This window comes from Artemia franciscana, chromosome 17 (assembly GCF_032884065.1).
Source record: "Artemia franciscana chromosome 17, ASM3288406v1, whole genome shotgun sequence".
Taxonomy (NCBI): domain Eukaryota; kingdom Metazoa; phylum Arthropoda; class Branchiopoda; order Anostraca; family Artemiidae; genus Artemia; species Artemia franciscana.
Window position 1 is genome coordinate 16,193,210 of NC_088879.1, and position 15,858 is coordinate 16,209,067.

At 35.0% G+C, this 15,858-nt stretch overlaps 1 protein-coding gene and 1 long non-coding RNA gene across 6 annotated transcripts in view; one reads left to right on the forward strand and one right to left on the reverse strand.

Annotated features, from left to right (window-relative positions):
* LOC136037923 (uncharacterized) overlaps nucleotides 1-15,858 on the forward strand; it is an 85,386-nt gene that overhangs the window by 60,664 nt on the left and 8,864 nt on the right. The window lies entirely within an intron of this gene.
* LOC136037922 (uncharacterized) overlaps nucleotides 7,550-15,858 on the reverse strand; it is a 54,743-nt gene continuing 46,434 nt past the window's right edge. For all 3 annotated transcript variants that reach the window (XM_065720782.1, XM_065720781.1, XM_065720780.1), the window contains exons 3-6: nucleotides 15,415-15,661; nucleotides 11,908-12,035; nucleotides 8,075-8,243; nucleotides 7,550-7,737 (exon numbers count right to left, since the gene is read on the reverse strand). In XM_065720782.1, the coding sequence (XP_065576854.1) occupies nucleotides 7,643-7,737; nucleotides 8,075-8,243; nucleotides 11,908-12,035; nucleotides 15,415-15,661 (639 nt within the window). In that variant the 3' untranslated portion in view covers nucleotides 7,550-7,642. The remainder of the gene's footprint in view (nucleotides 7,738-8,074; nucleotides 8,244-11,907; nucleotides 12,036-15,414; nucleotides 15,662-15,858) is intronic.

Below are 15,858 nucleotides of genomic sequence, written 5' to 3' on the forward strand. Positions count from 1 at the left end.
AAAACAACTAGTTTTTTCTTATTTTTTATTGCATCTAAGGTAAACAGTTGTCTTATAAAATTTTCTAAGAGTACATCTGAAGCAAAATTATTAAATTTGATGGGTAAAGGGGGCTTAGGAGGTCTGGGCTCTATTGGACAGACTATCAAGGCTCAAATAAGCGAAAGAAAAAGATCCCAAATTCTTCGAGGCCAAATAGAAGAGTTGTCAGACGTGGCTTCTTTGTTATCATGTCAGCCAAGGCAAGTCATTAAGTTGATGAGATCTCCCCAGTGGGTAGCTCAAACTCAAAACAAATCGATTTTCTGTTTTACGCCCACTCTACTTCTTAAGCATGGGGCTAGTGTGTACTGTAGGGAAGGAGCGGCTTGTACGCAGTACAGGGTTATTATAAGGACAATTTTTAAAGCACCTTCAATTAACGGTACATTCTTTGATCCTAATATTTTGTGCTGAAGGGACAGCGCAGACAGCGCTTATTTAAGCTATTATACACACGATTTAGCACGTCTTCTTTAGCACGTCCCTTCCTTTATTTTTCTTTGTCTTTCTTTTTTCACCTTACTATATACTTAAAACTGACATTTAATTTTCTTATTGTTTTGAATTTCCAACAGTCTAGGAAATTGCTTCATACCGGAACTTCATTATAAGTTGCCGCTATTACTACAGCTCTATGTCTAATTCTCTTTTCTGTAAGGGCAATTTTAATTATTAGGCAATATATCTTCTCTTTTTTTCTGACGTTAATGAGAATTTCGCTTTGAAAAACTTAAAAATCCATTAATAAACTAGAGTTTAAATTGTAGCCTACGTCAAAGTATTTATTTATTTTTTTGTTATCATAAGTGCTTTTTTAGTGGGAAACATTGCTTGCATATAAGTTTAGCTGTTAATGATATGATGAAATTACATAAAAAAACTAGTTTTTTTAACTGAAAGTAAGGAGCGACATTAAAACTTAAAACGAACAGAAATTACTCCGTATATGAAATAGATTGTTCCCTCCGCAATCCCTCGCTCTTTACGCTAAAGTTTGACTCTTTGCCACAATTCTGCTTTTTAAAACAATTAAAAGCTTTAGTATAAAGAAAGAGGGATTGCGGAGGGAACAATCTATTTCATATACGGAGTAAAAAACGAACAGAAATTACTCCGTATATGAAATGGGTTGTCCCCTCCGCAGTCCCTCGCTCTTTACGCTAAAGTTCTTAATTGTTTTAAAAAGTAGAATTGTGGCAAAGAGTCAAACTTTAGTGTAAAGAGCGAGGGACTGCGGAGGGGACAACCCATTTCATATACGGAGTAATTTCTGTTCGTTTTTTACTCCGTATATGAAATAGATTGTTCCCTCCGCAATCCCTCTTTCTTTATGCTAAAGCTTTTAATTGTTTTAAAAAGCAGAATTGTGGCAAAGAGTCAAACTTTAGCGTAAAGAGCGAGGGATTGCGGAGGGAACAATCTATTTCATATACGGAGTAATTTCTGTCGTTTTAAGTTTTAATGTCGCTCCTTACTTTCAGTTAAAAAAACTAGTTTTTTTATGTAATTTCTGAACGTTTTTGAATTAATGCATGTTTGATTTTGACTCTCCACACGTAAACTATTCAAATGAAATTTGCATATTAATTCCTTTTTTGGCTAAATGGCTTTCTCTTAGTTTTGATCATACGATTTTGAGAAATATGGGATGGGGAAGGAGGCCTAGTTGCCATGCAATTTTTCCGTTACATAAAAAGGCAACTATTAATTTTAATTTTAACGAATTTTTTTTATTAGCAAAAAATATACGTAACTTTAAAATTAACTTACGTAACAAACTTTTATATTCTTTAATTATTATTATGTATATGAGGGGGTTTGTACCCTCGTTAATACCTCGTTCTTTACACTAAATCGTAAGTTTTGTCCCAATTCTTTAAGAATGACCCCTGAATCAGAAAGGCCGTAGAATAAATAGTTGAAATTACTAAAAACACTTTAGCATAAAGAGCGAGGTATTTATCTCCTCCTAAATACCTCGCTCTTTATGCTAAAGTATTTTTAGAACCCCTCATATGCGTAATAATCTCTGTTCGTTTTAAGTTTCAATGCTGCTTCTTCCTTTCATTTGAAAAAAAAACGTTTTCATGTTTATTTTTCATTGTTTTCTTATAGTAATGCTAGAGAATCCTGCGCCCTTTTCATTGAATTTTTCTTCCCCCATGACAGATTCCTCCAAAAAAAGATCCTCCAACATAGCCCCCTCTCCTCAGCCCCACCCCCAAACAAAATAAAATCCCCCTGAAAACGTCTGTACACTTCCCAATAACCATTACTATATGTAAACACTGGTCAAAGTTTGTAACTTGCAGCCCCTTCCCCAGGGATTGTTGGGGAGTAAGTCATCCCCAAAGACATAGTTATTATGGTTTTCAACTATGCTGAACAAAATGGCTATCTCGAAATTTTGATCCGTTGACTTTGGGAAAAAAATGAGCGTGGGAGGGGGCCTAGATGCCCTCCAATTTTTTTGGTCACTTAAAAAGGGCACTAGAACTTTTCATTTCCGTTAGAATGAGCCCTCTTGCGACATTCTAGGACCACTTGGTCGATACGATGACCCCTGGGGAAAAGAAAAAAAAAAAAAAAAAAAAAAAAAAAAACAAATAAACACGCACCCGTGATTTGTCTTCTGGCAAAAAATACAAAATTCCACATTTTTGTAGATAGGAGCTTGAAACTTCTACAGTAGGGTTCTCTGATACGCTGAATCTGATGGTGTCATTTTCGCTAAGATCCTACGACTTTTAGGGGGTGTTTCCCCCTATTTTCCTAAATAGGGCAAATTTTCTCAGGCTCGTAACTTTTGATGGGTAAGACTAAACTTGATGAAACTTATATATTTAAAATCAGCATTAAAATGTGATTCTTTTGATGTAGTTATTTATATCAAAATTCAATTTTTTAGAGTTTTGGTTACTATTGAGCCGGGTCGCTCCTTACTACAGTTCGTTACCACGAACTGTTTGATTAGGTGATACAGAATTCATTTATTCAGGCAGGAAGAATGGGCTTAGGGACGATGATGAATAAGGAAGCTTCTAAGTCTTCCTTGGGTTTGGATGGTATTAATAATAGAATTCTAGTTTCTCATTTTGAGACTAAAAAGTGTAAGGTTTCTAAAAACTACTACTACTACAACTACTACTAATACCATTACCAATACCAATACCACTACTACCTCTACTACTACTAATACGACAATTAATACTGCTACTACTAATACTAATAACAACTTGCTGCAGTGACAAGCCGTATGAGGTCAACACAGCTACGTCCATTCCTCCTCCAACCCACATATTTAAAGCCCCCCTCCTTAAACCCTCCCTAGAAGTCCCTATTCCCCTCTCTTTCCTCATGACATCCTCTTACCCCATTCTGGGACGATTTACTTTCCATTTGGCCCTAGACGGTTGGCCCACAAGGAGTATCTTTGGCAATCAGCCTTTCTTCATCCTCAGAATGTACCCTAGTCATCTCAATCTTTCTCTCACTGTAGCCTCAATAAGCGAAACTTAACCACAGTTTTTGCAAAGCTTACTGTTGAAATACGGTCCGTCAGTCGGGTACCCAAAACAACCCGTGGGCAATTTCCGTGGAAAACACCTAGCATATCCTCCTCCGTCTTCCGGATCACTCACACTACAGAACTATACTTAAAAACTGTAATCACTAAAGCTTCAAATATTCTAATCTTGGTTCACATACTTATATTCTTGTTCTTGCAAGCTTTCTTAAACTGTGACAAAAACCTGGGTCTTGGATATTTTACTTTTAGAATCTTCACTGCATCTACCGTCTTTGCTAACAGTAAAACATAGGTAAGTGAAACTGTCCACTTGATGAATCTTCCCGTTACCCAATTTCACCTCTTCACCTTCACTTATTCCTTGTCTTAGTGTTCTTAAAATTAATTTTTAACCATTCTTGAATCCTGAGCCCTGAAATCCTCTGCAGATTCATAAATTTTGCCGTCAGTTTCGTCTATTATCCTTAAGCCATCAGTATTATCTAATTCTAGGGGAATCTTACTTCGCCAATTGATTCTGTCTTCTCTTATATCCTTTGTTGAGCTCCTTGGGACGAAGTCCATCGACATGATTCATATAAATAGCAATCAGACGGAACCGTGCTTAATTCATGATTTAATACGAAACCAATTACTATCCTCATTTTCTACCTAAACTGCAGTAATATTATTCTCATACATAACACTAATCACTTTAATGTGTTATAAACTATGTACATTTAGTTATGAATAATAGATCCTGAAAATTCCTTAAAAAAAGACATATCGTTTTCTAAAATTATCGATAAACTTGACCAGATTTTCGATTCAGAAAGGAGTGAATATAATCATAAATTAACTTGCATGTATCGGAGATTTCGGATTGTACCAAATAGTTTCTTTATGTACCCGTTGCACCGAAACTTCCAAATCGTACCAACAACGGCACAACTGTGCCACGTTGGCAACATTGTTTAAGACCAATTCGATAGAATGATTTTTAGTTCTTCTATTGGGGTTGCGTGGACAATTGCTAGAGACAATTGTTTTGTACTTTCGACAAGTCAGAGTGAAACAACTTCTCTTGAAATATTAATCTTTTTGTGTGAGATTATCAGGAAAAAAGCAAAGCATAGATAACTCATTGTGGTGTTTAACATACTGTATATTATAATTTTCGTAAGAATTTGGCTGTTTCTTGCATCAGAAAAGTCTGCAGCCTGGCGACGAAATTCAACAGTTAGATTTAGTTGGCTTCTGCATTCAGTCAGTCTTCAGCTTGGATTTAACTGTTTCGAAATCAAGTCAGACTTACTTTGTTCTGACAGCAAGCTTTCATAGGCCATACTTTTGTCTTCAAGTCATACAGATTGAAATTCAATGAATTATTTTGGTTTAAACAAGGTATATATAACAAGAAGGGGGTATAATAGAGCAGGTTTTTATTTTGCATAGTACAGTTAGAAAAAGAATCATGAAAAGAGGGGTAGGATTTACCTAACGTTCTTGGACTTAAGAGGGGCTTTTGATAATGTGATAAAAGCTATGCTAGATAAGCGAATTTAGGAAGTAGTACTGCCGGTAAGTTTTGCTAGATTAATTATAGAAATATATAGTTCAGTAGGCCTAGTTTTTAGAATACTAGGTAAGGTATCCGGGAGAAATTTCACGCGAATGGGTGTAAAACAGGGATGCCCACTGTCACCGATTTTGTTCAACGTATTCATTGATAATACAGTTGATTTCTTCAAGGAGAAAAGCACTCCGGAAGTACTGATAAGTGTTTCAAAAATATGCATGCTTTTGTTTGGTGACGATATTGAGCTCTTAGCACAATCGGAAAAAGAGATGAAAACATTATTAAACATAACGGAGGAATATTTGGATATGAAAGGATTGGAATTTAATAAGAAGATACCGGTAATTGTAGTTTTAGGAAAGGGGGAAAATCAAGGAAAGAAGATGAAAGTAGATTTAAAAGTGATTTTATAGAGATTAAAAAAGAATTCGTGTATTTAACAGTTAAATTTTGTTGGAATGGTAAATTTACATAAGAGGTTAAGCATAGAGTACAAAAGGGAAATATGTGTATGAATTTAATTTTGAAAAGTGAGGTTGGAAAGATTAGGGATTTAGATATGCATAAATAATTATTTAGGACTACACTCCTCCCGGTTGTGCATTACGGGTGTGAGCTGTGTGGTTTTAGAGAAAGTGAGGAGTTGGAAAGAATGCAAAGGAGTTATTTTAAAAAAGTATTTTTGGGCCCATAAATCCACTCACAGTGTTGTACTGGATGGGGATTTGGGACTAAGTAGTTTAAGAAAAGATTTTTTAATAAGAATGGTGAAGTCTTAGATAACAGTTTTAAAAAGTAAAAATAGGCTGGATGTATTTTAGTCTGTTGGAGGATGAGATAGAGGTAAGGTGAATGCAGGAAATTAAAAAAAATTTAGACGAAGTAGGATATTCGTATTTTTGGAATGAAGGTAAGGGATTGAATTCGGATACAGTGGTTGATAAGGTAAAAGAAAGGTTACACGAACAAGGAATACAACAGTGACAGGCTTGGGATCTCTGAATCTGTATAGCATGGTGAAGGAAACGTGGGGGGGAGTTTATTTTAAGTTATGGTTGAAAAAGAAGAAATAAAATGGATTTTGAATTTAAGGGGGGGGTGATTGATATTTGGGGAAGAGAGAAGAAATTTAGGGGTTACAGTGTTAAACGAGTCCCTTGTCTGATGTGTGGGGAAGATGATGAGGATAGTTTTCATTCCCGGAGAAATTGTAAGGAATTGACGGATCTGTGGTGGGGTGGAGGGGATTGTAGGATCACGGGTTAGAATGACATTGAGGAATATGTCTAAATATGTTGATGAAGGGCTGATACATCGTGAAAGATTTATCTCCTTTATGTTTTTCATTTTAACTTATTTGTATTTTATGTTGGTGTTTATGTTCTGTTTTTTCCCCATGGCCCGACGGTTTTTTTTTGGAAATGCATACATACATACGCATCTACCTTTTGATATAGAGTTGGTTTTGGTGTACGATGGTAGTGTGACTCCCATCGTACACCCTCAAACTTTTTATTTTATTTTCCTTTTTAACAATATTTAGCATGCCCACCCTTTCCTCTAAAATACTATGTATATAAGGAAACCGGTCCATTTGCATAATTAAGGGCTCTTGGCCCTGGAGCTGCGTGGGCCATTTTTCCCAAATGATCAGTTTTTGAACTTTTTGAGCCTTCTGATTAAAAAAAAGCTATGTCCAATCTACAGAACACACCGCACATTACTAAATATGACCTCTGCCATTGACTCTGAATTGAATGTCTGAATTCTCTTTTTTATATGGCCTACTTGTGACGACCGACGCTATATTAATCACACGCCAATGGGTATGTGCTTTTTTTTACCGTTCTGATTACAATGTGACTGTCTCGTGATTTAGTTTTGGTACATAGCGGGGCAGTGCGCATTGGGAACTGAAGTTTGGGCCCCTCTGACGAGTCAATGCCCTTAAATATAGTACCAAGACTGATAACATACCGTCAAATGAGCCTTTCCTCAGCATTATATAAAGTAAGTAAGACAGCACTAGACCCTTAAGGTCCAAACCAGCGGTGCTGATCTTCATTTCGTGGCCCTTCAACCAGGAAGGGCATTGAGGGTTGGGAATTTTATGAAAATCAGGGGGAAATCCCCCTGCGTAAAAGTATCCCTAAGGAATATCCTCCACCCCTTGGGAAATTTCCCCAAGAAATTTCTATCAAACAAAAACTGAGCAGCCAAAGAGAAAGTACAAAATAGATACCCCAAGATGTCGGTCTTATCCTAAAGAGTAATAAAAAGGGTAAGGGGTATTAAGACCAATATCAAAAACATTTTAGGACAGTGGCACTGTCCTAATACAGTGAAATTTGTATAAACCTTAACTTTGGCCTCTAAGCTATTTAGATATATTTGGTCCCTTTGTTAAACTTTAACACTTTTCAAAGATTATATATTGAAAATCGAGGTATAAAAAGAGCCGAAATATATATATGCAAATTATAAAGCTTTCAACGATAATATGCCTTTCTTGTTTATAACAGAAAATAATTTAAGAGACATAAAACCACAGCTAGTTCACCAAAGTGTTTCTTTAATGATCCGCCATGCTGCATTGCTGCTGGAAACTCTGGAATGAAATAAAACTATTAGTACTTAAACTACTTAACTAGATTAGTTTTCGAAAAGAGGTTTTCAAATGGTATTCTCCATCTGAAAAACTCTTTTGAAGGGTGGCAAGACTACTCATGCTTGTGCATTCTTTTTTTTAAGCTTTGGTTTTATTATTCATTGTAATTTGGGTTTGATGTATATTGCATTTCTTCATTTATGGTAATATCTGTTCAATTAGATTTGACGTTTTGTAAAAGCTACTTTTAGCGCTTTAAGTTCATAATTTATTTTCAATGAAAAAAATTGATTTTTAAAAATGTAACTGACACGTATAGGATAGTCTTTTTACTCACCATTTAAAACATGTACAAGAACTGACGCTGGTGCAGCGTTATCGGGTTTGCAGGTGTAGTTGCCAGAGTCACTCATTCTTGCATTTTGTATTATCAAAGAGCTGCTCGAATAAATTCCCTTTTCTACGACCACACTAACGCCACCTCTGGGTGAATCATAGCTTATGGCCTGAAATGAAAAATGTGCAATTTTAGTGACACAGCTATTAGAATGACCTATTACAGCAGTGGCAAGACGTTCTTAAGAGAATTTCGACATGCAACAGGTGTCAATTGCTTGGGAGATAATAAAAGTTTTTTTTGTTTTGGAGTTTTTTGAATATTCTTATCGAACAGTCTGGAACATAGTAGGGATTCATTTATTCATAAAAACATCTTGTTTTGATCTATTACTTACAGATCACCCTAATTTCTTAAAAGTTAACGCCCCTGCCTTCACAAGTGACCATGTTGCTGTCATGGACGTGGAAATCTTCGTACTCTTCCTCCTTTAGAGTAATAGTGGCATATCTGGCAATACAAAAGATGAGAGTGGTTTAAGAACTGTACTTATTTCTCTGCAATGGAAAATCTACCTCCTTAAGGGTCTGGTAAAGCTTCAAAAAGGTGCCAGCAGGTTACAGTTGACTGTATCGCAAGTTACATGCCATTGAAACGGATTCAGGTACCCATCAAGGACAAATCTTGGTTCATCGTAAGCTGCAAAAAAGCTATTTGAGCAAAACAAAAGAAACACAAACGATGGCCACTCTCAAAGATCAAAAAGGAGAGACTTGATTACCTAAAACCTCTTAAAGACATAGTTCAAATTATTGAGCAATTACACATTCAGTAAAAAGAGAAATTCAGTTCCAAGCTCCCAAATATCTCTGCTAAGAGCTCGTGAAGAGTTTTCAAAAAGGTCTAACCATCATCAAAAGAAACTTCAGTTACTTACGTAAAAATTAGTGACGGAACTACTGTCCAAGACCCGCAAGGAAGGACCGAAGTTCTTGCCTAGGCTTTTGTCGAATTCTCAATGTCAGGAGTGGATTGAACTTCTGGGAAAATGATAGGACATCAGAATATTGTCATTCGATATCGAGAAAGCTTTCGACAGAGTATGGCATCATGGCCTATCGAAGAAGCTTTACGCTTATGGCGCCAAAAGACGTCTGTTAGAGGTATTTAAAGCTTTCTTTATGATCGTTCTCTGCGGGTTGTTCTTGACGAGTTCACCTCCCTCAAATATACAATAAAGGTATGCATAAAGTGTAGGTCCCAATATATTTGAACTTACATTTTTTATTTTTTACATAACTGACATGGGAAATAACCGTGGAACCCCTCTGATGACAGCAAAACATTTAGTCATCTAAAAATAAAATGAAGATCTAATCACAGATCCCTCCAACTACTGATAGATTTCTTGGAAATTCAAAAGTGGTCTGGTGCCTGGATGGTCAGATTCAATGCAACAAAAACAAAAGAGCTGGTTATCTCCTGGTCATAAGTACTACGTATCTACCTCAACTTAGCATTCCTAGACGAAGCTGAAAAAAGGTCGACGAGCTTTGTCTCGTTAGAACGAGACCTTTGTCTCCTCTTTTCCACAGATTTCTCTTGGAACAGACACCTAGATCAGATGAGAACATCCTGCACAAGAAAGCTATGGAAAATCCTTTGCTTAAAAAGCCTTCTACCACTCAGCTCAATCAGTCATTCCACTTTACAAGTCTTGCATCGGACCCATTACCGATTATGGATACCTGCTGTATGCTATGCTCCAAAAAACATGGTTGGACCACTCCAAAAGATCAAAAATATGGCTAATAGGGCAGGTTTAGTCATTCCTCACGACTCTCTCCATTCTGTTAGCGAGAGGTTTGATGTAGGGTCAATGGCTGTTTCCTATAAGTAGTCAAATTCACCTTGTTCTTTACAGCTCTTGCGTGTTGTGTCCCCAACTTTCCAATCAACAAGTCAGACACGAGAACCCACAGTTCGGTCAAAATATTTTGATGTTGACAAGCGAAGAACAGAGCACTTGAAGAACAGTTGCATCCTACGTTGCACTTCGATCTGGAATGATCTCTCTGGAGATGCTGTAAATAAGAATTTCTCTGTTGACTCCTTCAAAAGAAGACTAAATAGTCATTTAAAAAGCACATTAAAAGACCAGTGAAAATAAAATACTTATTTTTACCTGGCACCGCAAATTTAGGAAAAAGTCACTATAAAGCTTGATAGTCAGCTTTAAATGAGAATAAAAAACCACATGTTTAAGTCTTAATATAACATAAAAAATACTTTTCGTCTAAAGAAAATAAATAAAAAATCATCCCCATTAAGAAATAGAGAGAATGAAATCAGGCTGAAATCAAACAAAGTTTTATCGTTTGCTTAACGGCACCAATTGAGTAGCGTCTTTAGGATGGTTTTAGCTATTCCAAATAGCATAACATATGGTAAGAGGGCTAAAATTTGAGCCTGCTGTGGCAGAGAATGATATTTTAATAGTACTGGAGTTCAAAGGATAACGTTTAACATGAAAGATGAAATATAAGTAAAGGCCTTGGGGTGATTGCCGTAAAGATGGAGAAAAATGAAAGAAAATTATGAAAAAATATATGATTTTAGATCAAGCAGTAGAACAGATACTGAACGGTTAGTATAATGACTGAGATTTTTACCTCTACCGCAAGCTTAAGAAAATTGTTTCAGAAAAAGGTAAAGTTTTCATTGAAGGGTAAAAATATAAATACGATTTGATCAAGGAACAAAAGATAATTTCCGATACTAGTACCAGAAAAACATACGATTAAGCTTTCTTAAATTATACTTGAGAAGAGCTTTCATCAAGACGAAAATCAAAAAATATAATGTAAATATCCTTTAATAAAATATCCAGTAATAAAAATATTTCAAAGATGGATTTCTGATAACTAAGGACAACTTTGATAAACTATTGAGAAAATTTAGAAACTTGTCTTTGTAACTTTTAGGACCAAACACTTTACACGAAACAATAACAGTTCCCTCTCAGGCATATTATATGGATTAAAAGGAACCTTCGACTCTGTCCAGAAGCTCCAAGGGGTACTATCAAATCAGCCAAAGCCACTGGAAGTATTCTATGAAGCTTAAATGTAATTATAGTACGCATAGAAATAGAGCGATAAAGACGACACCAAACTACAGGTTTGTTCATATAATCGGAAAAATACAATTATTAATATCTATACATACAAAACAGCAGTGGACCCGTAATTGATTCCTGAGGAATCCCATAGCCCATGTCTGAAAGCAAAAGAAAAAGCGGTTCGGCACCGTTGTGTCGTCTCAAAAAAATATCACTTAAGCCAACTGAGCTTGCTCTTTCTCATATCAACATAGATTTATTTCACAGAAGAATGCAGTAAATTGAAGATTCAAATCCCTTACATATATCCCCGAATAGTGCAGCAGGGATTAACTCAGGATCTAATGTATAACGGAGAGAATCCAAAAGTATGGTACTTTCTGTTGAATATTACTGAAACTCAAATGGTCAAAATCAAATTTTATCTTCATCATCCCTTGAGGTTATTACAAAAAAAAAAGTTACGACAGTGAAATAAGTTAAAAATTTCTCAATTTATCGAAGAACAACGAGGATTTACCTAATGTGAGGCTTTAAAAACCTACTCCTGGACACATAATTTTACTCTTGATATCTTCTAAATCTTGTTGTTTTGGCCAAATATGTACTTAAAATATAAAAATATAATCATAAGAACAATGGAAGTGGACATGTTCTTCAAAAAACAAGATAACAGCTTAAAAGCTTTTGAATTCTCTTCTTAATACTTTACCTTACTATTTAAGCTCCAGCGAATATAATTTGGAGGTTCAGGAGCTTGAGTAATGGTGCAGGTCAAATTGATGGTACTCCCTTTGTCAACAAACACTTCAGGCAAACCAAGTATTCTTGTAATTGGATCTAGAAAATAAGTTTGCATTTGATAAATTGTTTATTGTTCATGGGGAGCATGTTCCAGTTTTCAGGTTGTGCGCCGGAAGGGAAAACCGCGGAAGGAGTAGAAAAAGCTTTCAATTTTACAGTCATGTATGCAGAGCAGTATATTTTCAGCGTGAATTATTTTTATCTAGGTGTTCCTTTGAAACTGCTTGATCTGAAAGCATAGCAAATTCAAAGTCTGAATATCCTTTTAACTGGTATTTTTCTAATTATTAGAAAATACTTACAATTACTTAGTTGATTTGAGGTAATGAGTGTTGTTGACCCAATCAGAGTGCTGTTTGGTAAAATTAAAAATTATTAAAATACCACTTTCATGTAACCAAATGGACAAGCTTTGAAAATTTGAATTTATTATATCAAGGAAGGATTCCTGGAATCCAACCCAAAAGTTTAAAATGACAACATATCCTTGAGGTCGATTAACTTTTATATGAATAAAATATTTTGTTTTAAAAATGTGTTTGATAAAGGTTTTCTATTATCATAAAATATGTACGGGCACAACATGAAATATAAGAAAAGTCGTTTTTGTTCATTTTGCAAATAGGCTACTGAAGTAGTTCAGATTCCTTGAGATCCTTTCTCTCAATCCACTTTCTTTTGAAAGCAGTATCACACAGGACTATCTCGTTTTGAAAATTGAAAGCTAATTTGTGCATTCTGTTGCTACAGTGATGGAATTGACAATATTAGGAATTTGATATTTAAAAAAAAGTAATTAAGTTTATACTGTAACAGAAAAAAAGATTTTAAATACAATCCTCAAGTTCTTTTCAACCTGGCAACATTGACGCATGTTCATGAAAATACAAAGAGAGGGGGGGTCTCTGTTTTGTAATGTAGAAAAAGTTTCTCTTAAATCTTAAGTAATTTTTTTTCGATTTTCTAGTTGAGATACAAAAACCATTTCCTCAATATCTAGGGGGGGGGGGTATTTCTCTATATGTTGGACTGAAATACGAAAAGGAAATCAGAATTTAATATGGGGCAATTACCCGTTCCCTACCCCATAATTCACACCCCTGCTTGGAATACCGGTTAGATTGATACGAATATTATTTGGATTCAGGCAAATTATTTACCAGTGCGTATTAGGAAGGACTATTTCTATCAACAAATATCGTTCGAAAATCAAAACTTGATTTACTTAATACCAGCTATTTTCTCTATAAATCAAACTTTGTATAAATGAAATTAAAAAAATTGCTGACTCCAACCTACTACGTCTAGAATTTGGGTGACCGACAAGCATTTACCTTTATATATAAAAAATTTCATTCCGAATTTGTTCCTGATCTCCACCTAGATCCAAAATAGAAAAAAATAAAAAGATGAATCGCTAAATATGTTATTTTAGTGGATGATTTCTTCATTACTGACCTTTGAATTTTCTCTCCTTTTTTTCACGCAGCCATTTTCAGCGTTTATTAATTCAAAGCAAGGCAGTTTTATCATGCAGATTTATTTAAAAATTCAATATTTCAACATTCAAATTTGTTCTTACTGGCTGCATTGAATTTCAGTTGGGCAGAGAGAAACACGCCTTCCTCAATAAATTTTTCAAGTGAGTACATTCTAAAGAAAGGGATATTGCATTTCTGGTGACATCTGTATTTTTTTTTGTTCAATTTTACAGTATACACTTTATTTCTTTCTATCTCCAATACTTTCCATGTCAAAACCTTTGAGTATGCTTGGCCAAGCATAAAACACTACGAAAATGCCCAGTTTTGTTAAGGCAAGTAGTGTTCGATTCTTTTTAAATTAGAATTTAAAATAAAGGTATGGATCTAATAATATGGAAAGAGATCTAACAATATAGAAAGTGGGTAGATTTTTCGTGGGAAGAACTTTCCATGGAGGAGTATCCCTTGAGGTAGAAAGTTTTCCATAGAGGGTGAGCCAGATTTACGGGTATTATTTGAAAAACAATCAGAAATGGAAAAAAAAGTTTTTCAACTGAAAGTAAGGAGTAATATTAAAACTCAAAACGAACAGAAATTTTTCCGTATATGAAGGAGTTGGCCCATCCTCAATACCTCGCTCTTTACATTAAAGTTTGATTTTTTTGTCCCAATTTTTTCATAACAACTCCTGAAACACAAAGGCCATTTAACTAAATTAGGAAGTTTTTGTAGAAGTGTTAAATAGTTCAGCGTGAAGAGCAAGGGATTGAGATGGGCAACCCATTCTAATAAGAAGTAAATTCTGCTTGTTTTAATTTTATGTTACTCCTTACTTTCAGTTGATTAAACTTGTTTTTCTTATTTAAGTTAAAATAAATAGTGAATTTATGTGTCTGAAATAAATTTTACTTTTTTAATGTTTAATGTTACTCCTTACTTTCAGTTGGAAAAACTCGTTTTTCTTATTTAATTTGAGAAAAGAATGAACTTCTCACTGGACTACATGGCTAGAACGTTGCTATATAAGAAATTCGGTACCCGTACTTTTTAGTTAGTTAATCTTTATTTCTTTTCAACTTGACGCAAAACTTTTCGAGCTAAAAACATGAAATCTTACACAGAAGACCTTAGAACTATGAGAATTAATGTGGGTAATGAAAATCCAAAATATTTACACACACATACACACGCATACACACACACACACACATACACATACACACACTCACACACTCGTTATGTTCTATGATGTAGATAAGTTATTTTTTATATTATACTTTGGTAGCTCTGGGGACCAACATATTCGCTTTTACATTTTCTGATTAAATGCTATTTTTAATTTCAGCGCAAATCATCCTCCTTTCAGACAAAACAAGGCACCCAGATCCCTAGCTCCATAAACCTTCATCTCCTTTAATGACCAAAATTTAAGAGCTCAACGCTTCTTACCCTCTTCCATCTCAAACTGAACTACCATCACAAAACTAAACTGACCCGTTTCTTGAATTATTTAGAATTTTCTGAGTTTTGACAAGATTTTTGAAGGAAGTAAGTTTCAGCTAGTTGCAAGTAGACCATAAGTTACCCAGCCTCATAGCAAATTATACCCCTGATTAGTATGTCTAGTTACTTCTAACTAGTTATTCCGGAGCTTAAAACATTTAAGTAAGCCCCTTTTAGTAAAAAATCTAGAACAGTGGGGGGAAAACATAATAAATGTATAGCATGGGTCTGAGGGGGGGGGGTATTTGCCCCATAACTCATAGCAAATTACGGACCTGATTAGTTTGTCTAGTTACTTTTAGCTAGTTATTCTGGCACACAAAACATTTAAGTAAGTAAGCCCCTTTTAATAAAAATTCTAGAACGAAGATGGAAACATAATAAATTTATTATTATTTTAAACATCGTTCTTAAAAAATATTACATACCAATAACTCGGAAATTGACGAAATGACTTCTAAAAGGGGTAGTGTTAATTTGGCACTCATAAACTCCATCATCCCGCTGTTGGGGGCTCAAAATTTCTAGTGTCCACTCGATATAGGAATATCCGTTTTTGTTTTTACTGTCATCATTATAATACTGCTTGAACATTGGTCGGAATCTCATGTCTGCTGTATATACAAAGAGTCCGACACTAACTAAATGTGTATCTCTGTGTCGAATCCAAGATACCTAAAGAAAAAACTTCAAGTTTACTGTAGCGAGCGAGAGCGAATATCAACTGACATTTCGTCGGAATAAAAGTTGTGAATATTTTAGTTTTGAAATTGAGTTGTCAGAACAGCAACAGAAAACGCTAAGAAACAGAAGACTTAAAAGATTGTTCTATGTTCTCTCTCTCTCTGTTATATCTCTCTCTCCTTCTCTAT